This window comes from Bufo bufo, chromosome 5 (genome assembly GCF_905171765.1).
Source record: "Bufo bufo chromosome 5, aBufBuf1.1, whole genome shotgun sequence".
NCBI classification, from domain to species: Eukaryota; Metazoa; Chordata; class Amphibia; order Anura; family Bufonidae; genus Bufo; species Bufo bufo.
Window position 1 is genome coordinate 400,184,112 of NC_053393.1, and position 23,080 is coordinate 400,207,191.

The window sequence follows — 23,080 nt, forward strand, 5'->3', positions numbered from 1 at the left end:
ACAGGGGTTAATAAATAACACTATCATGTTAAAGGGGTTCTGCAGTTTTTTAAACTGATGATCTATCCTCTGGATAGATCATCAGCATCTGATCGGCAGGGGTACGACACCCGGGACCCCTGCCGATCAGCTGTTTGAGAAGGCAGTGGCGCTGACAGTAGTGCGGCGGTCTTCTCGCTGTTTACCGCAGGCCCAGTGACGTCACGACTAGTATCACTGGCCTGGGAGCGGCTAAGCTTCATTCAGGTGAACAGAGCTTAGCCGCGCCCAGGCCAGTGATACTAGTCGTGACGTCACTGGGCCTGCGGTAAACAGTGAGAAGGCCGCGGCACTACTGTCAGCGCCGCTACCTTCTCAAACAGCTGATCGGCAGGGGTTCCAGGTGTCGGACCCCCGCCGATCAGATGCTGATGATCTATCCAGAGCATAGATCATCAGTTTAAAAAAACTGCAGAACCTCTTTAAGGCAAACAACCTATTTAAAGAGGACCGGTCACCTCTCCTGACATGTAAATACTTGTATTCCCCATAAAATAACAATTCTGGAGCATCTTTTCTTATAAGTGTACTTTCACACTAGCATTTTTACCGGATCCGGCAGGGCTCAACAAAAACACTTCCGTTACGGATAATACAACCATCTGCATCCGTTATGAACAGATCCGGTTGTACAGGGTGGGCCATTTATATGGATACACCTTAATAAAATGGGAATGGTTGGTGATATTAACTTCCTGTTTGTGGCACATTAGTATATGTGAGGGGGGAAACTTTTCAAGATGGGTGGTGACCATGGCAACCATTTTGAAGTCAGCCATTTTGAATCCAACTTTTGTTTTTTCAATAGGAAGAGGGTCATGTAACACATCAAACCTATTGGGAATTTCACAAGAAAAACAATGATGTGCTTGGTTTTAACGTAACTTTATTCTTTCATGAGCTATTTACAAGTTTCTGACCACTTATAAAATGTGTTCAATGTGCTGCCCATTGTGTTGGATTGTCAATGCAACCCTCTTCTCCCACTCTTCACACACTGATAGCAACACCGCAGGAGAAATGCTAGCACAGGCTTCCAGTATCCGTAGTTTCAGGTGCTGCACATCTCGTATCTTCACAGCATAGACAATTGCCTTCAGATGACCCCAAAGATAAAAGTCTAAGGAGGTTTTTCCATTTAGAGACAAAGATGGTTGGTCTCACATATGAGGGAATGAAAATTAGAATACACAGTTGAGTAGGACAAAGAGATATGGACTACTAAGTATATTTCCAAGAATAGGGGATGGAGGCTTGAAAGGTAGACAATAGTCATTAAATGAGGTGACTGTAAGGAACTTCTCAGAGAAAAATGACTCTCTCCATATATCAGTCCCCCCTTTTAACTAGCAGCTCTCTTCTCCCCCTCTCCTCTGCAGTCTTCTATGGGCAGCATGTCATTTGATACTTTAATGAGCTGACAGCCTATCCTGCTCTCTCAAAATAGAGAATATTAGTTGGGAGGGGAGTAAAAGAGCCTGATAAGTGGAGAAAGAGGCATATTTCAAAGAGGATATATTACACAAATTCATTTTATTCACCAGTACTATTGCCAATTATTTGGAAAGGTTGGTTCATTTTTTAAATTTAATATATTTATCAGAATTTGAAAATGAAAAAATACCTTAAATCTGAATGTGCTTGTATCTTCTGAATTTTCACGTCAGAATCGAGAACATTGAGGAGGACAGCCAGCTGTCCCACTAAGGTGTCTTTCTGTTGTTCACTTAGCTGGCTGACAGACACTTCTAAAATCAGCTCCACTAAGTTTGCTTTCCGTGGATCTTTAAAAAGGGTATAAAAAAAATTGCAAATTGCACATCAGTACAAATACTTTTTACAGATTCAGAAACTCAGACGCATTTAGAGCATGCACAATTGCATTTACATATACTATCTATAAAAATCTAATAAAAAGCATCACTATACCACAATGATGAGGATAAACAGGGTGCCAGCCACTGAGGACCAGACTCCAATACCCATACTATAAAAAATAAGAATTAGCAGCACTCCCAAAAAAAAATAAAAAAAAATCAGTGAACAAAAAAGTGATAGTTATTCACACACGCAATAGCTACTAGTTGAATAAAGATCACGTTTTGTCTTCATTGAATTTTTGAAGTATTGCCAATATATATTTTTTTTATCATCGTATATTTTTTATATACCATCTATAGATATGATAATATTACACATAAATGATTGTAAAGCTTGATAATATTCAAGTTTCCATTTTATAAACAAACTGCATCGTTTATTCAAATAAAATATAGCACTCGCTCTTGTAGCCTGTAATATGAATAATGGTATCAAATTTTGAACTGCAATAGCTATATAACAAACCTCCATACACTATATTTATTAAACTGCAATCCACATGACAGTGAAACTGGTACTTCTTATTTTCTGGTGGAATTGGCATCACGATCAGTGGCGTAACTAAAAGGTCTATGGGCCCCAGGGCAAATTTTGAATTGCGCCCCCCCGAGGCCCCACCCACTATAGGTCTGTACCAATGCTCGGTATTAACATATTGGGCGCAAAAACTTTGGGGGATCACAGCGGGGCAGACGAGGGATCTTTCAAGAAAAGAAAAATTCTGGCAGAATCAGCGGAGGGTACTCCACATGTAAAGGTACTGTTAAAATGTGAAAAACTCTCTCTCACCGTATATATTGAATTTTTTGCCCCCTCAGTATACATTTCATTTTTTGTCCCCTCTGTATATATTTCATTTTTTGCCCCCTCTGTATATATTCCATTTTGCCCCCTGTTACAGAGGGCAAAATGGATATAGATAGATATATATATATATATATATATATAACAAAAATTGAAAGTGAGGGCGAGCACTCAACACCTGTAGCCAATTAGTAGTGCATAAAATTTTATTAAATCACCATATAATAATATGACATATAAATGGACCATATAAACTAAAATGCAATATAAAATGCCACTTTAAAAAAAAAGGTTAAATAGTAGCAGTCTCTTGTGTTCAAGGCTACTATAGAATGTAACTAATGCGTTTCACCGCTGCGTTTCACTGTCCCATGCGCATATTACAATAGTCAATGAGTTTGGCTGACTCGTGTGCGCTGCTCCAATATCAGCCAAACAATAGTGCAGGTAGATTTAACAGTGTCCGCTACCACATATGGACTCGGCTTGGTGTCCTCAACTGCCAATGGTCAAATGGCCGAGCACATTTAGTTAATAAGCCTCACCGCATGAGGTTTGAACCAGTAGTGTTCCTACCTTCCTCTGGTTTCGAGGACGTTAATCCAGACGTGTGCGGTGGGTCAGCTGCGAGCGACTGCTCCGGCCGCACACCTGCAACAGAAGCATCTCCGCAATCGACGCATGGCCATGCGAACAACATAACTATCGGAAGAAGCTGGATTCCTGAGACGCTAAGTACAGAAACTCTTAGTATTGCTGTGCAGTCCAGGCACATACTACTTCCGAGGTCCCGCGAGATCAGGAAACAGCTGATCACAGACACCACGAGCTGGACGCCGAGTCCATATGTGGTAGCGGACACTGTTAAATCTACCTGCACTATTGTTTGGCTGATATTGGAGCAGCGCACACGAGTCAGCCAAACTCATTGACTATTGTAATATGCGCATGGGACAGTGAAACGCAGCGGTGAAACGCATTAGTTACATTCTATAGTAGCCTTGAACACAAGAGACTGCTACTATTTAACCTTTTTTTTTTAAAGTGGCATTTTATATTGCATTTTAGTTTATATGGTCCATTTATATGTCATATTATTATATGGTGATTTAATAAAATTTTATGCACTACTAATTGGCTACAGGTGTTGAGTGCTCGCCCTCACTTTCAATTTTTGTTATATTTATCACTAGAGGAGGGGTGATCCTCTACACTGGGCTAGTAGCACCACATCCAGAACCCCATCTGAGGTGAGCCACCAATCTTGAGTCCACAGACCATATTATATATATATATATATATGGGAAAAGTCCAGTGGGAGCACCAACCGGAATGCGGGTGCACGGTCCAACACAGGGCAGCGGCAAACCCCAAAAGTATAAAGACGAAAAAGTAGGACTGCACTCCAAATATATGGTAAAAACAGCAGTGATTTATTCACCCATATACATTGGGGCAAATATATACAGGGGGTAACATGGAATATATACAGAGAGGGCAAAATGGATGGATATATATATATATATATACATATATATATACACAGGAATAATAAAAGAATGGCATTACATAGGCAAAATAATAGAGGTTCTAGAATTGTTATTACATGGGGAACGCAAGTGGTTACTAAAACTGACATGTTGGGAGGTAACAGGTCCTTGTTAAGACTTGCAATACTACTTATCTTGCACTTAAGTTTCACATTGTATTGTATTGTTTACTTTAAACTGCTATAAAATCGAATAAAAAAATATTTGATTAAAAAAAAAAAAGTTACAGGTAGTATTGTATACCCCAGCACTGCTACACTGTACAGTTCCTGGTGTAAATACTACAGTTGCCAGACTAAAAATCACCACAATGAGGTTGGTGAAGACACTGAACCAGTATGCAATGATTTCAGCTGTGGAGCCATCAGTGGTAAATGCACCTCTGGCCTATTATACAGACTATAACGCCCCATCAGTACAAAATAAGTAGCTCAAAATGCATGTTACAAAAGTTATTCATTCTATACTATACATATACTGTTAACCTGAAGTCAAGTTTTAAAGGAGTCAATATCACATCAATATATGACCAATATGGGTTCAACCACTGGCACCACCAACAATGACAAGAACAAACAGAGATGGAATACCAGTTCTTCTTGTAATCCTTAGTGGTCCCAGTAGTTAGTCCTTCACCTTTCACATACTGATTGCGTATATCACTAAGATATACCAATAATCACTATTAGAATGAACATCTACACTTATTCCCTGTCCTACATCTGGCATCTGCTTGTCTTTTAAACTTTCATACCAGGACGCACTTCCACTGTTGCCATGTCAATATCTGAATCTCCATTGGCATCTGTGACCTTCAGATGAAAGCGATATATTCCCTCTACCAAATTGGTGAGGAGTAGAACAGGTTTATTCCAAGATGAGTCCATCACATCCTGGCAAATGAAGACATGTACATGCTTAATTAGTATGGAAGACATTTCCAAAAATGGACCATTGACACCAGAGGATCCTATCATAGATAAAATACATGAAGGATGTGGCATTGTATGGTTTGACACAGAGGAGGGGTCTTTTTTGGGAATCCACATGCTCAAGAACAGGAGCACAGCTAAGAGTTCAGTATTTTAACATGCCTGATCAAAGACCAGAAGCAAATGAGGAATTAAATCTTGTTTTATTTTTCATAGGTCATGTGTTTCGCCCAAGGTCGAAATGTGTAGCCTTTTCCTTGAGCATGTGGATTCTTAAATTGGATCCTTTTTCTGTGACAAATATTAATCCCTGGCCCCAAGCACAGGAGCTATGGAAGTTCAACCAAGAAGGTGATTCAGCAGGCAACCATGCACCTTCACTAACCAAGCCTCAACAAATGTATATCTTATCATAGCAAATCCCTCAGAGTCTAAAACTGCACATTTAAGGGGTTGGCCACTTTCTGGTTACTTGTAACCAATGTGTAGGTAAGATGACTGTATGGCACTTACTAATATAGTCTTTGTTGAAATTCTCTTCCATTTTCTATATTTAATAAGGTATGTCCCCTTGTTTGCCAAGTCTTTTGTCCTGTCCACAAAATGGCTGCTGAGGAGACACAAGATGGCTGCTGTGCATGACCAGACACATCACTCAGCCTCCTACATTCAAATACACTGCACCTGCCCTAAACTCCCAACAGTGCAAGAGCAGATAGCAGATGCAATGTATTTGATTGGAGGAGGCATCATATGGACATGATTTTCCTGGTCACATGACCCTCCATCAGCAGCCATTTTATAGACAAGACCTCTGAGTAGGCACCACAAAAAACTTGGCAAACAAGGGGGTGTACCTTATGCAATACAGAAAATGGGGCAGAATATCAACAAAGGCTATATTAATAAATACCACATAGTCATCTTACATACACATTGGTCACAAGTAGCCAGACAGTGACCAGACCCTTTAAGGATTCCATTGTTAGAAGCAAACATCTAACAGGAAGCCAACTGCAGTGCCTATATGTGCGGGCAACATCTCTCTTCTTGTCTCACTGCATGCCGGAGCAACATCAAATGGTATGTTCAGATTCTGCAGATTCTTTGCAGAAATGTCTGTGACTGCCCCATTCATCTGTATGGGGCTTGCAGAAATCTACCTGCTTGCTGCAGAAACAAATCCATTCAGATATACAGTGCTGATTTACAGTTGCAGAAATTTCTGCAACAATTACCCATGTGTGAACATATCCATACCAATCTCCTGAGCGGGGCCCCCAAAGTGAGCAGACAACAACCACACATGTGCAGCTGGCTTCCATTCATTCCTAGGGGACTACTGAAAATAGCTGAGCTATCTCCGGCAGTCCCATAGAAGTGAAACAGCGGTGGCCGCGCTTAAGCAGTGCTCTCTCCATTCATTTCTGTGGGACTTGCAAAAATAGGCAAGCTATTTTCGGAGCTCTCATAGAAATGAATGGAGGGTGGCATGCACGGTGTGTTCTCATTCACTTTTGGGGGCCTGTTCTGGAGATAGGCGAGGGTCCCAGAGGTGGTCCTAGCGACATGCCCCCAATATCGTAGATGAGACAACCCCCATTAAACTTGCTCAGAACTGGCATGCTTTGCCCAAGTAAAAAGAACTTCTGGTTGGCTATGACCTGTATCTGTCTATAATTTATGCATGACATTTTTAGCCCTGACCTTGGATTTGTATGACCGAGCTTCTGTTCATTGATTCTGGTACAACACTTTGAAAATACCATCCTGCGACTAATAAAGGCCACTCTAGGGATGTGTCCTGATGATTCCCTTGTGAGGGGTGTTGGAGGGGAAAATTCCAAAAGCTCACCCCACGCTTTATCTCTAAGCTAAATCTAATAGTGACACATTGGGTCCATGCTCCTGTCCAGAGGCCTGGCTGAAACACACCAAATATATGACACAAAGGTAAGAAGGCTATCAATATCAAAATCCTGGACAACCCCGTTAAGGCCTTTTTTTTTTACATACAACTAATTAACGGTAGTGTCTATGCCCCTGATCTTTTTTAGAGCTTGTATACTTTTCTCTGTAATTCATTTCAGCCAATACTTTAATATATTATTTTATACAAAGTCATTTGACTTGCTGTGATTTCTCTCCTGCAGAACTCAAAAGGATGCAGATCCATTACAGCCATAGAATATGAGTGTTTGGAGGTACCCCGGCTGCTGGGCTCTGGCTGTCTCTTGTCCACGCGTATGACACAATGCTCTGGTCATCAATAGATTTTGATCCGTCCAGTGAAATGGAACTATTTGGAAGCGCGAGAACGTGTGTCCCTCCAGCATTAGCTTTAGGGGGACTGTTCTTTCCTAAGAGAAGAATAATCATGTTATAAATGTACTAATATAGGAAAAAAAAATTCATATATTTATAGTTTTATATAGATATATCGCTGTAGGTCGGCACATTATGGGGCATATATCAACAGTACGGTATGCCATGCTGTAATTACATGGCCATTGCTGAACATATATAGTGACATGCCCCAATACAAGTTACAGTATTACAGCTGTGACCCCTTTACAATATTTTTAAATAAAAGTGTGAAAAGCCATGTCTGTGGAGCATGTACCATGGTTCTCTAGGCGCGTTGTGAGACATTTATTATGACTGGCATTTTATATGTTGTCCTTATCTGTTGTCTGGCATCAGAAGCGCCACAACCATTAAGAGGTACACACGTTTTAATCATTGTGGCACATCTTGGGCCGTTCGTGCACCAGAATTTAAATCTACGTCAGCTAGGTGCTGGGGTGAATTTCAGTTACGGTTTTCCTGTGCAAAGTAGAACAGATCTAACGAGGCTGCTTAGGACCTCTCCACGGGGAGTATGGCACAAAAACTCCTAAAAAGTGACACATTTTTTCACAAGTGGAGCTTGTTCAAAAATTTGGCACCAGAAAACTGAATTTATAAATGGCCCCCTTTGTGTGCAGTCATATAGTATTTCTCAACGGCATAGTATCATGGAGATATCCTCCCTTAGAGTATGTTCTTATGGTCCTTAAAGTTTTTGAGGGCATCACCATCGCTTTAAAATAGCTTTATCATATATCTGTGTATAGTGGAGCATGATATACAGATTACAAATGAGTAAGGACCTGGATTGTGTGGTTCGAAACGCGTAGACCGCGTACCCAGTCTTGTTTTGGAAAGTTTTACCGCATGAAATAAAGCTCATCATTTTAAGAAGCTGGACTTCCATTTTTTCCTTTAAGTCCTTGCAGCCGGGTCCAGGCTGTGTCCGTGCTCCTCAAGCTGCAGGTGAGCGCTGCTTTTGTCTCATTGGTTGCACAGATTACAAATGACTCAATATCCTTCATTGTGCAACTTTAACACAACAGCATTCATCATTTCTGGACTAAATTACTTAAAAAGCTATGCACTTGCTTCAGTGTCTAAATAATTCAAGTGCATGTTGCATTTGGCACAACAGAAATGTCAGGACAGATGGCCTTAAAAATCAATGAGTAGGTATAATATACTCAACATGGCATACTAAAAACAACAGCGTATATAGTCATGAGTAGGGCGCTTGTAACTTTTCTGCCATTGTGGGACTTCAAGTCTCAGAAGGCTTATGGAATGATTATTAAAAGGGCATCTACCAGCAGATTTGTACCTATGAAACTGGCTGAACGTTTGTATGTACAAATGAGCCCCTAGGAGCAACGAGGGCGTTGTCGTTACTCCTAGAAGCTCCGCTCACTGTGCAACTGCCGCGCCCTCTGCCCTTTGATTGACAGGTCCAGGCAGTGTCAACGTGATCACACCTGTCAAAGTGGAGAGGATGAGGCGGTTGCAGAGAAATCAGATAGTCTAGGTGTAATGCCTACGCCCCCGTTGCTCCTAGAGGGTCATTCGCATTTATCAAAACATCATTTTTCTCAGCAATGCAGGCACTTATGAACATGGGACCAACACAGAGGTCTTCAGCTGCCAAATGCACATGTAACAGGTCAGCCCGTGTCATAGGTACAAATCTGCTGACAGATGCCCTTTAACGGGGTTTACCTGTAAAGATACCTTCACACATGGCAGAAAAGCCTGCCAGAAAATACGCAGGTGTGGATATTTACAAAGGTGCAGATTTTTATGTACACTTAGGTTACCTTTAACAAATGGTGAAAAAAATTCACCAGAAAATACACCACATAAAGACGTCCCCCATGTTATCCTATGGGGTAGAAAAGTGCCAATCCCTGCCCTGTGTTCCGCTACAGAATAGCATTGATGTATTGGGGATTTTCTGAAACAGATTACATTCCCCATTGAAATGAATGGAGACAATCTGCAACAAAAATCTGCGTGTAAAAATCTCTGGGGGCTCCACCATTGGGATCCCCACAAATCGCTAGAAGGGGGTGCCGAACGGATATTGGACGCCCTGCCACGCTTTTTATTGTCTATAGGACTAACAGAAACAGGAAAGCAATTTCGCCGTCTGTCATTCCCATGGAATTTAAATGGAGCAGCACCATGGATGTTCCATTCAAGCTGCTCCTCTCCGTGCAGTGAGGAGGGACACGGCGGGCGCTGGTACCCCCATTCTAGTTATTGTAGGGGTCTCAGTGATGGAGTTGTCAGCAATTAGACATTTATGACTTATCTTATGGATGGGTGATAACTGTAAATTGTGGAAATGGAAATGAGTATTTTTCATGGAAAAACTCCTTTAAAGGGTTTGTTTAGTGTCCCTCAACCATTGCTCTTATATTATAATGTGCTGCAATCACCTTTATTACCTGCATTGCCGCCATCTCCAGATCTGGATCCCAGTTATGTGACCCTGTCCGTAGCCCCCTCTGATAATTCCTGTGACATCATTTCCACTGGTTCTGTGTCCTCCAGGTTCCTCCTGGGCCTGGATCCATCCCTGCCCATCTAAGTTACATGGGTGGGGAGTAGGCAGCATCATCTGAATTTGTGCATTCTCTGGCGCCTGCGCAGACAAATCTTGTGGAAGATAAAAGATACGGGCACAAGGCAGTGGACGTGACATCACAGGGAGTTCCAGAGCACTCTCCTGTATGCAGGTGAACAGTGGATTCTGTATTCATTTACATCAAGTGACTCAAAACCAGGCAGCGCTTGTCCTTCCAGCTAAATGTTAGAAATTCAGATATAAAAAAAACTAAATAAAAAACCCTTTTCATATCTGCATAGGAATAAGAATAATAAGAACAATTAATATGAACGGGCTAACTACATAAATAAAGCTAAAAGAGCAATAGATCAGGAGTTATGACTAGATTGAAAGAGGTGACTGCACTATGGGTATAAAATGCATCTAAACTACTATGGAGAATCTACATAGGGGAAGTATCCGAGGTCTTATACATATAACACAAATACATATATGTATTAAAAAGCATAAACACGTGGACATAAGTGGGTGATATAGTAGAATACCTGATACCTCTCAATCTATTTATGTCTTCTGATCAATCGCTCTTTATATCTTTATGTAGTTAGTCCATTCATATACATTTTTCTCCTCATTCTTATTATGCAGATATGACTTAAAGTTTTTTTTACTGAAACATTGTCATCATACCTACTTACTGAATTGGGGCATCTAAGCCCCCACCCCTGACCCCCGCCAGGACCTATTAACTTTAGCCCCACCCATTTTCAGCCTGGGACAGCCAGTTTGGCATCATATATCTGGATTTTTTACAGGGAGGACCTATGTTTGAATGAAGGATCCACTGTTCACTTGCATACAGGAGAGTGCTTTTAGTATTTGATGTATTACTGAGATTGAAGAACCTTCATGAGTAGCACCTCCAGAAATTTGGGGAGTGACTCTACATCACAGGAAGTGTCAGAGAGGGCTATGGACAGGGTCATGTGACTGGTATCCAGATCTAGAGAGAACAGCGAAAGTACTGTATATTAGTAAATAGGCAATGGCAGACCATTACAATATATGAGCAATGGTTGGAAGACACTGGACAACCCCTTTAAGTTTGGTAATGTGTAGTCCTTAATGCATTTTAGTGAGATATATTCTTCCTCCATTATAGAAATAAAGCATATACCTTCTTTAACAGTTACAGAGAGAACAGCTGAGCTCTCTAACCCTTCACGGTCTATGACAGTCAAATGAAAGTGGTATGTACCAAGCTGAAGGTTAGAGACAACCGCCACTGGTTTGTCACTGTCCTGAATGGTCACCGCAGACGGCCCACTGAAAAATTCACAAAGATATAGAATATATGAAGAACACATTTGTACTAGGATCTTTCCACCCATTCTAAGTGCATATAGATGATGATGGATGATAAGAATGGCGCCGATAAACATAATGATGTGATATTACTCCAAATAATAATGGTGATGAGGAGGCAAGAGGCTCATCTCTTAGGGCTGTTTCACACAAGCGAGTCCATTGCAGGAATCACGCTCCATGTGTGAGTGTGATCCTTCGCTCTGGACTTGCAGGAGCGCACGGCATTATCATGATTTATAATGCTATGTGTCTCTGCATGGCCTTTTTTCCACAGAATCATAGTGACATAAAGCTGTCAGTATGATTCTGTGACCCTCAAAAACAGGAAGGCCAGATTAGAGTTTGCCAAGAACAACATCTAACAAAGCCTTCACAGTTCTGGAACAACATCCTATGGACAGATGAGACCAAGATCAACTTGTACCAGAGTGATGGGAAGAGAAGAGTATGGAGAAGGAAAGGAACTGCTCATGATCCTAAGCATACCACCTCATCAGTGAAGCATGGTGGTGGTAGTGTCATGGGGTGGGCATGTATGGCTGCCAATGGAACTGGTTCTCTTGTATTTATTGATGATGTGACTGCTGACAAAAGCAGCAGGATGAATTCTGAAGTGTTTCGGGCAATATTATCTGCTCATATTCAGCCAAATGCTTCAGAACTCATTGAACGGCGCTTCACAGTGCAGATGGACAATGACCCAAAGCATACTGCAAAAGCAACCAAAGAGTTTTTTTAAGGGAAAGAAGTGGAATGTTATGCAATGGCCAAGTCAATCACCTGACCTGAATCCGATTGAGCATGCATTTCACTTGCTGAAGATAAAACTGAAGGGAAAATGCCCCAAGAACAAGCAGGAACTGAAGACAGTTGCAGTAGAGGCCTGGCAGAGCATCACCAGGGATGAAACCCAGCGTCTGGTGATATCTATGTGCAGGGCCGCTGATAGGCCAGTACAGCTGGCCCAGTTGTACCGGGCCCGGCTGGCAGGGGGGCCCGGGCTGCCGACTCCCGAGCCATTTTAATTTTTTTGCTGTCAGTGGGCTGGCTCCAGTAACAGCAGGCAGTGTGGGGGCGGCGCTCACTCACTGACGTCACACGCCTGCTCCTCCCACTAGGCGGCGCAGGCGCGTGACGTCAGTGAGTGAGCGCTGCCGCCCGCACTTGTTACTGGAGGCTGGAGGGTGGAGGCAGGAGCTGAATGTAAGGTAGTATTTTAGTAAAGAGATGAGCGCTGTGCCTGTGCTAAAATTAAAGTTACTGTCTGCAGCCTGCACGGCTGCACCGATTTATTAATGTATACTACTGTGAGTGGCGGGGGGGGGGATCTATATGGATGACGTCATGACGGCACTGTTATAGGGAGGGCGGGGGATCCGTGGATGGCACTGTTATGGGGGGGGGGGGGTCTGTCATGTGGATGACACTTATGGGGGGGGGCCGGGGGGTCTGTGGATGACACTTATGGGGGGGATCTGTGGATGGCACCATTATGGAGGGGGATCTGTGGATGACACTGTTATGGGGGGGGATCTGTGGATGACACTGTTATGGGGGGATCTGTGGATGACACTGTTATGGGGGGATCTGTGGATGACTGTTATGGGGGGGATCTGTGGATGGCACTGTTATGGAGGGTATCTGTGAATGGCACTGTTATGGAGGGGTATCTGTGGATGACACATAGCATAAGATGCTATATACGGTATGTGTCATCCACAGATCCCCCTCTATAACAGTGCCATCCACAGATCCCCCCATAACAGTGCCATCCACAGATCCTCTCCATAACAGTGCCATCCACAGATCCTCTCCATAACAGTGCCATCCACAGATCCCCTCCATAACAGTGCCATCCACAGATCCCCTCCATAACAGTGCCATCCACAGATCCCCTCCATAACAGTGCCATCCACAGATCCCCTCCATAAAAGTGCCATTCACAGATCCCCTCCATAACAGTGCCATTCACAGATCCCCTCCATAACAGCGCCATTCACAGACGACCCCCCATAAGTGTCATCCACAGACCCCCCCCCCATAAGTGTCATCCACAGACCCCCCCCCATAAGTGTCATCCACAGATCCCCCCATAAGTGTCATCCACATTACTTATATTTTTTTGGATAATAAAACTTATAACTGGCTGGAGAAAAATAAATATCACTTGTAGACAAATCTGCATGTTGTTTCAAGGCGGCGTCTGGGGAGGGGCCAAGGGCGGGGCCAGGGGTGTGGCTGAAGGAGGGATCAGGGGGTGGAGCTGAAGGGGGCCCCGTCATGTATGCTGTACGGGGCCCCATGATTTCTATCAGCGGCCCTGTCTATGTGTTCCAGACTTCAGGCTGTAATTGACTGCAAAGGATTTGCAACCAAGTATTAAAAAGTGAAAGTTTGATTTATGATTATTATTCTGTCCCATTACTTTTGGTCCCGTAAAAAGTGGGAAGCAGATATGCAAACTGTTGTAATTCCTACACCGTTCACCTGATTTGGATGTAAATACCCTCAAATTAAAGCAGGGGGTTAAAGCACATCTTGTTCGTTTCATTTCAAATCCATTGTGGTGGTGTATAGAGCCAAAAATGTTAGAATTGTGTCTATGTCCCAATATTTATGGACCTAACTGTATATGCTTGTTGCATTTCTATATACTGTATGTCATTTGGACACCTTTCTGTTTGCTTGAGAAAGGCTCTCATGCTGAGCTGCAACCATTTTGGGGGAACAAAAGAAAGTTTTTTGCATTTTTGGAGATATGTGATTTATTTTTCTCACTAACTGGACTATTGGTATTGGTATTAGTATTTGCACCTCCCTTTAACTACTAATCTTGTGCTGCTATACCTTTGTATTGATAGATAGCAATAGACAGATGTACCTTATTTTTTCCCACTTGTAAGAGACAATGCCGTGGTCATCACTACTTTTACTTCCATCCAATGTTGTAGATTCCACTGGGAAAATGACTTCTTTATCAGGAGCTGTTTCTGCAACTGGTGGGCTGTTATTCTCTATGGGAAAAACCAGAAGCAATTGCATCCTATTTTCTCATCAGTACATTACTGAAATATTGTACAGGGAATGTGAAACCAGTGAAGCCTGGTAATCGCATAGCTATATATATTCTTTTTTTTCATCCCATTTATGTACAGCAGTGTGTCAGTGATACAGAGTGTCAGTATGTCAGTGATACAGAGAATGAGAATACACACAGTAAACAGATCATAAAGCTCCCCTATCCCCCTATATGTGAAAACCGTGCTGCAAATATAATATATGTGAACCCAGTATTAGGCCTTATGCACACGACCGTTGTTCGGCTCCGCATCCGAGCCGGGTGCGGACCCATTCACTTCAATGGGGCCGCAAAAGATGCGGACAGCACTCCGTGTGCTGTCCGCATCCTTTGCTCCGTTCCGTGGTCCCGCCAAAAAAATATAGCATGTTCTATTCTTGTCCGTTTTGCGGACAAGAATAGGCATTTCTACAATGGGCCGCCCGCTCCGTTTCGCAAATTGCTTCTGTTTTTTGCGGATCCGCGGACCGCAAAAAAACGGAACGGTTGTGTGCATGAGGCCTAAAAGAGGAAAAAGATCTGTCTCTTCTGTTGTAGCTTAGCCTCATTCAGTAGAAGGAAAACCTATTTCCAGTCTTTACAGATCCTATAATTCTATTCCCTGATTACATTACAGGCAGTTCACCTACCAGGCTGCACGATCACAGTGGCTTGAGCAGTGGATTGTTGGTTGGAGGAATCGGTCACTGTCAACTGAAAGGTATATTCTCCAGCCTGCGTAGCTGTAGCTTGAAGGTAAGGAGAGTGCACACCCTTTAGAACACAACATTCAGGTAAGCATAGGATATTTGTAGGGACCAAAGTACAAGCACACTGTTGGATGGACGGACGCTCTATGTATATCCAGGTCATACTATTTTGAACAATACAAACAGCTACTACCACTTAAAAGGGTATGAATACATTTGCAACCTTTTTTGTTAATGCTCCAATACAACTAACCTTCAGTAAAATATCTTATCGTTTTGTGTATGCAGCACTTATGCAGACCCATCTGTCTCCATGCTTACCATCTACAAGCAAACCTATGCTTGATGCCAAAGGTTGTGTGTTAATGCGCTCCATCTGCATCTTCTTCTTGCTAACCTATGGCCCATGATCACACCACACACGGGTAGTGTTTGATGTTTGTAACCATGGAGACACATAGGTCTGAATAGCAGCTGTATACACTGAAACAATACTATGTGTAACGAGAACATAGAATTTTAAATTCTTTCTGTAGCTCTGCTCATGCTATATGCCAAGTGAACGCCACAAAATATCTTTCCGTCACATGCCACTCTATGGACATACATCGACTATTGATCGCTATGGTAAAAGACATAGTACATGATGTATGCATCCATATATATGAAAAGCACATGCTTTACTTGGGGAAAAAAATATGCCAGCCTGATGTATGCAAAAAGAACGTTCTCTGTGCCAGGAATGTTCAGAAAAAGTGTGAACATATACAAATATATATATAAATATATATTATTAATATGCATTCTCTATTACTCCAAATGTATGCTTACATGTACATTAATCATTATTTGTAGATTATTATATACCATTATCATTAAATATACCCATTAGAGAGGACCTTTCATGACATTATGAAATAAGTAGGAGGTTGTGTAGGGCATAGTGCAGGGATGTAAGGTCATTTACTAGCTTATCTGTCCTGTTGCTCCGATTCCCCGCTGTGCCCCCCTTTTACTTTTCCCGCCTGGTATGGAAATTAATATCATCGGTACAGGGAGGAGGAGACTGCCCGGTACCGATGATCGGTCCAATTGTAGGGAGAAAGAAAAACAAAAGCTCACCTTCTCCCTGGCTGTGACGCTCTCCGCTGTGATTGGACAGCGCTACAGCCAGGGAGAAGGAGACGCCAATTAAGAAACAGGGAAGTCTCCTCCTCCCTGTACCAATGATACTCATTTACATACCAGGCGGGATAAACTAGTAAGTGACCTTATTACATCCCTGCACTATGCCCTACACAGCCCCCTACTTATTTCATAATCTCTGGACCCATGAAAGGTCCTCTTTAAATAAAACCTCATGAACCCATCAAATTTACCTTCATGGCCATCAGCTTTCCTGTACTACTGGGGCTTAGAGACCACTCATAGCTGATGATCTGCTGGTCATCAGTGCTCAGATTTCCATTTAGAGAGATGTCATTTTGAGGGAGGGTTAGGAGTTGATTCGGTCCAGCATCAGCAACAGGTGGGTTGTCCACAACTTTGTTCACTACAACATAGGCTTCAGTAGAATTTTTAGCTCCATCATAATCGGCTACAGTTAACCTGAAAGTGCAAAAATCAAATCTAAAACGGAAACATGAATACTCCTAGGCAGTGGCGAAACTAGAAATGACTGGGCCCTACAGCAAATTTTTGAATGGGCTTCTGCCGCCGCCCCCCCCCCCCCCCCCCCAGCAACTTCTGTGCACCCCATACTCCTGTGCAACCCCCACACCTGTGATTAGACAAGATAGCTCTTTTAGACCAGGCCCCGCAGCCTCCATCTGTTTCCTACAAGTATATACTGTATGTCATTTCACTATATATATATACTGTTACAGTATATAATGTCATTGTACAATACTGTTGAGGGGGCCCTGAAAATAAAATCTTTTAGTCCTCCTCCTTGGTTGGCCTTTTCTGGGGTCAAGCCCCAAAGCAGCCGCTTCCCCTGCTGCACTGTAACCACTTCAGCCAACCAGCGGCAGGTGGAAGCAGACATAAATAGTGCTAACTGTAACTGCTAAAGCACGACTTCTCAGTCTGCCTCTCATCTTCCTGCATGGACTATTGTAATAAATGTTTTTTTGTTTTTTTTGTTTTTTTTTACATCTATGCTGTATTTATTGGAGCAGATTTATCAACTGCCTTTTGTGTTGTAATGTCTCATGAAAAATTATAGAAATGACCAACAAGAGTTTTCTAGAGCCCAATGTATGCTTTGCATAATGGGCTTATAGGGGCAGACTGGTGACACACAGGGGACAGTGATGACGTACATGGGACAGAGATGGCATATCCAGGAGACAGAGTAGTGGCATCCAGGTAGCAGAATGATGGAATTAGGGGGGCAGAGTTTTCTAGAGCCCTTTGTATGTTTTGCATAATGGGCACACAGGGGACATTGATGACATATCTTGGGGACAGAATGGTGGCATAGTGGTGGCATATTAGGGGGCAAAGTTTTCTAGAACCTGTTGTATATTTTCACACAATAGGCTTTACTGCTAGTAATATTATAATACAGTTTTCAATACGACACTGCCAGAAAACATAGCGGATTTGCTACAATTAGGCCTTACCTAAATGTGTAGTTTCCAGGTACCAGGTTAGTCAAATGTAAAACTGGATTATCTTCCCCTGTGTTCATTTCTTGCAGTGATCCTTCAGTCTGTTCCCAATGATATGCTATTATTTTTTCATCATCTGTGCTTTCTGAGTAATCATAAGAGAATGAACCATTTCATAAAACTTTATAGAAAGTTTATACACACACATAATACTAAAATAATCAGTGATTCAAACACATTAGAGGCATCAATGAAAATATTGGATAAAAATTAGCTAAATAAGCTATTCCCACTCAGGGGCATACACAGAACTCACAGGGCCCCATAGCAAAAGTTAATATGGGCCCCCTGCCTCACAGAGTTTCCCAGTCTGCATATATTAAACACTCTCACACAATGTGGAATGCAAAGTGTGCACCCATGAATCTTCTGACGGAAAAATTTTTTAATTTATAAAATTGTAATAAAAAAAAAAAGAATACCTGCTTCATAAATGTGCCGCCATATTTCTCAGTGTTTGTATACCAACTGGCATAAATGCATTGATACATTTTTCCATACATCTATATGTCTGCGTCTTCCCTCATTATAAAACGGTCTGCCTGCAGCCACCACTAGGGGGAGCTCAGTGCATGGGAACTTACACAGTTACCACTGACTGCAGTAGAAGCCATAAAAATCTTTTTGCACTCAGCTCCCCTAGTGGTGACTGCATAAAAATGCACCAGGCTCCATAGCAGTTGCATGGTCTGCCTCCATGGAAGGTACGCCACTGTTTCCGCTTCACGTTACAGTGCCTGAGACATAATAATTGCATTATATACATATCATCTGTCTTGTAAGAGTATAAAAAAAGTACTTACGACTGGCATCAATGAAGGCAGATGTCGAAGGCAGTGATACTTCCTGTGTTTTTGGAGATACAACCGCAGTTGGAGGAAGATTGATCCTGGCAGCTTCAGGAATTGAAAGACATCTTTTCTCAAAAGTTAGCTATTAGTGCTTTATTTTCTATGTGCAATTATGTCAGTGGTTTTACAGGATACAGTACAAGGAATACTTCATTTCTGCATTTGTGGGATGGCATACATGTAGCGGACTCTGGCATTCATACATAGGGTGGAGAACATTTATGGGTAATGTGCATGTTGCTCTAGAACGTCAGTAGTAGATCCAACCAGTCTGTTCTCTTGTTTGTTTCAATGCAGAAGTGGGAAAACTGCTTCCTCATAGGTTAGTGTTTGGTGTGATTATTACCAGTCTTTTCTAGTGAAACGTGGGCAGATCTCATACTGATAATAATTGCAACTCCTCCACTGTATTAAAGGGAACCTATCACATTGTATAAGCTGGCCTATCTGTGGACAGCATGCCACAGAACACGTGTCAAACTGAAGGCCTGCGGGCTGATTTCGGCCCGTCATGGCATTTTTAAGTGTCCCGCTCAAGGTTGTGGAAAGACAGGGTACCACTGCCAGAAATAGTAATGTGCTATGCCCAGCTGTGGTCCCTTTAAATATCATGGCTGCGCTGGCACCGAATGCGAATGACATCAAAGAAGAGCGGGAGCTGTCTGTTTGATCTCTGTCTGGCCAAGTGATGTGCCTGGCATGCCTGCGGCCTCTGCCCTATAAATCTCTGGTGACGTGGTCTGGAGTCTGTGGAAGTAGACTAGATAAGTACAGGTACACTGGTCTCCCAGTAATATAGACGTTTGGGATCCATAGGACTGCACCTAACAGCAACATAAAATCTGCACTCAGAGTTATCACTGCATTATCTATGGTGTTACACAGGACTGCAGGTGACATACTACAAACTACATAAGAGTACTTTCACACTTGCGTTATTCTTTTCCGGCATAGAGTTCCGTCAAAAGGGCTCTATGCCGGGAAAGAACTGATCAGGCATATCCCAATGCATTCTGAATGGATAGAAATCCGTTAAGTTTGCATCCGTATGCCTTCCGTTCAGTCACTGTCAGGCGTTTTGACCGGACATAATATCGCAGCATACGACGGAACTGCCTGCTGGATCACACTAACGCTAGTGTGAAAGTACCTTTATCTGTACTCAGTTATCACCATGTTATCTATGGTGTTACACAGGACTGCAGGTGACATATACTACAAACGACATTATCTGTACTCAGTTATCACCATGTTATCTGTGGTGTTACATAGGACTGCACAGCGGACTCTGGTGCCCGAGTTCCGGAAGCCAACCCTTTTAAGGCAACCATAATGCTGATGTGACCCTCGTTTAAAAGGAGTTTAACATTCCTGCTATAGAAAATTCACTGCCTGAACAAGACGTTAAAAATGAAAATAATAAAAAGGTCTGAAAACTATCGGGGCTCCGCCCAGATAAATGGTAGAACCCCTACCGCACCAAAAACTTAAAAACTAATTCTCAAGACATTATTTTGATTTTTAATATCTTGTTCAGGCAGTGAATTCTCATACTATTGAGACGTTTACCTCCAGACCTTTATCTGTAACACCCCTGCTATAGAGCATGAGGAGCTCTGTAGGAGTGATATATTTTATCTTTTATTCTAAAAGATTCAGTATAAGGGTCCATTCACACGTCCGTGGTGTGTTGCGGACCCGCAACACACCCGGCCGGCACCCGCTATAGAAATGCCTATTCTTGTCCGCAGCTGCAAATGCGGAAGCGGAGAGCACATAGTGTGCTCTCCACTTCACGTCCGGCCCCATAGAGAATGAATGGATCCGCACCCGTTCCGCAAAATTGCGGAACGGGTGCAGACCCTTTTGCGGACGTGTGAATGGACCCTTACTAGTATTTTATCAACTTAAATCCCTGCTCTTTGTAGGCTTAGGAGTCCAGTGGGTGGCCCTACTCAGTGATTATATGCACACAGTCTTACATAGATAGACTATCAGTCACTAGTAGAACTGCCCATTGGACTTGTAAGCATAGATCCAGAATGGATTTAAATAAATAAAATACAAGTTATGACTCTTTTCCAGGAAAATTCTACTGTACATCCATCTACATCTCTATAACATACTGCCTGCAGATCAAACACTATGATCAATGTGACAGGTTCCCTTTAAATACGATGCATTTGGAATGTCTTCAGACCCATTAATGTTTTTCACATTTTGTTATGTTGAGGTCTTGTGCTAAAATAAAAATTAAAAAAAAATCTAGTTTTTCCCCATCATTCTTCACTCAATACCTCATAATGACAAAGTGAAAACATAATGTTAGAAATCTTTGCTGTTTATTGAAAGAGGAAAAACTAAAATCTCGCATTGACATAAGTATTCAGATCCTTTACTAGGGACTTAGTTGAGGCACTATTGGCAGAGATTACAATCTCCTTTTTGGGTATGCCAACAGGTTTACACATCTGATTTGGGGATTTTCTGCCATTCTCTCTGCAGATCCTCTTAAGCTCTGTCAGGTTGGGTGGGGACCGTCGATAGACAGCCATTTTTAGGTCTCTCTAGAGATGTTCATATGGGTTTAATTCAGGGCTCTGGTTGGGCCATTCAAGAACACTCACAGAGTTGTCTCTAAGCCACTCCTATGTTGCCTTGGATGTGTGCTTAGGGTCATTGCCTTGTTGGAAGGTGAAACTTCTGCAGTCCAGAGCACTCTGGATCAGGTTTTCTTTAGGAATATCTCTGTTCTTAGTTCCATTTAGCTTTCCCTCAACCCTGATCAGTCTTACTGTCCCAGTCAATAAAAATACCCCACAGCATGATGTTCCACCACCATGCTATACTGTAGGGATGGTATTGAGCAGTGCCTGGTTTCCTCCAGACACAATGCTTAGAATTGAGGCCAGAAAGTTCAATATTGGTTTCATCGGACCAGAAACTCTTCTTTGTCTCACTCTGAGATTCCTTTAAGTGCTTTTTCACAAACTCCAGGAGGACTTTCATGTGTCTTTTCAGATTGGCGGAGTGCTACAGTGATGGTTGACCTTCTGGAAGTTTCTCCCATTTGCACACAGGATCTTTGGAGTTCAGCCAGAGTGACCATTGAGTTCTTGGTCACCTCTCTTACCAATTTGGTGGGACGGCCAGCTCTAGTTGTTCCAAACTTCTTCCATTTAAGAATTATGGAAGCCATTATGCTCTTGGGAACTTTAATGTTGCATAATTTTTTTTATGTACCCTTCTCCAGATCTGTGTGTCTCCAAACCACACAATCCTGTCTCTACAGGTAGTTCTCTCCTCTGAGTGGCTTAGTTTCAGCTCTGATATGAATGGTTACTTGTGAGACCATATATAGACAGGAGTGTACCTTTCCAAATCATGTTCAATCAACTGTATTTACCACATGTGGACCCCAATCAAGGTGTAGAAACATTTAAAAGATGATCAAGGGAAATTAGAGGCCCCCACAGCTATACTTCCAGTGTCATAGCAAAGGGTCTGAATAGGTAAATCCAGGCAAATCTTTAGTTTTTACTTTTTAATAAGTTTGCAAACATTGTTAATTATTTGTTTTCACTTTATCATTATGGGGTATTGAGTACAGATACATGAGGGAAAGTGTGTTTTTTTTTTATTATTATTTTAGCACAAGACTGCAACAGAACAAAATGTAAAAAGGTGAAAGGGTCTGAAAACTTTCTGAATGGATTGTAAGGACGCAAGGCATAATTGGACAAGAATATAATCTTTATTTATATTAAATCCCAAGATCAAACCTTTTGCAATATTCATCTATTTATGTGTTAAAGATAATCTAATAATTATAAAAAGTTGCTCAAACATCCATTTGCCTTTATGTCAGATATGCTCAATTTTCCTTGCTATTTTGTGTTTGTAAGGTCCAAACTGATATCCCAGTTTCTTTGAAAGTGGTTCATTGACATATAGGTTGCCCCATAGGTCACCACTGAAGAAATTATTAATGGTCAACTGATTAGGTTATTATGTAAACAGGCCCATTATGACTGGTCTAATGATCATTTTAATGAAAAAAAAATTATGAACATTTTGCACATTTATTCTCCCCTGTATGGTGTAGACATGAGCTTCTGGAGCACGGAGGCCCAATGATGAACCCAATTTATTAAGAGGCTTGTGCCTCTTAGTATACTGGATGCATCTCACTCCGGCGCACAGAAAAATCAGACTGCTGTAGGAAAGATCAGTCTTGATAAACCTCCACCATTGTGCAATGTAGTGTACTTCTGCAAAAGCAAAAAGGGCACTG

The 23,080-nt window shown here is 42.1% G+C and overlaps 1 protein-coding gene across 1 annotated transcript in view; it reads right to left on the minus strand.

Annotated features, from left to right (window-relative positions):
• The window catches only part of KIAA0319 (KIAA0319 ortholog), a 54,105-nt gene that overhangs the window by 26,266 nt on the left and 4,759 nt on the right, over positions 1 to 23,080 (minus strand). Inside the window, exons 7-15 of the mRNA XM_040433984.1 lie at positions 18,739 to 18,831; positions 17,888 to 18,020; positions 16,640 to 16,868; positions 15,201 to 15,324; positions 14,374 to 14,506; positions 11,302 to 11,450; positions 7,415 to 7,566; positions 5,029 to 5,167; positions 1,664 to 1,823 (exon numbers count right to left, since the gene is read on the minus strand). Coding sequence (XP_040289918.1) covers positions 1,664 to 1,823; positions 5,029 to 5,167; positions 7,415 to 7,566; positions 11,302 to 11,450; positions 14,374 to 14,506; positions 15,201 to 15,324; positions 16,640 to 16,868; positions 17,888 to 18,020; positions 18,739 to 18,831 — 1,312 coding nt within the window. The remainder of the gene's footprint in view (positions 1 to 1,663; positions 1,824 to 5,028; positions 5,168 to 7,414; positions 7,567 to 11,301; positions 11,451 to 14,373; positions 14,507 to 15,200; positions 15,325 to 16,639; positions 16,869 to 17,887; positions 18,021 to 18,738; positions 18,832 to 23,080) is intronic.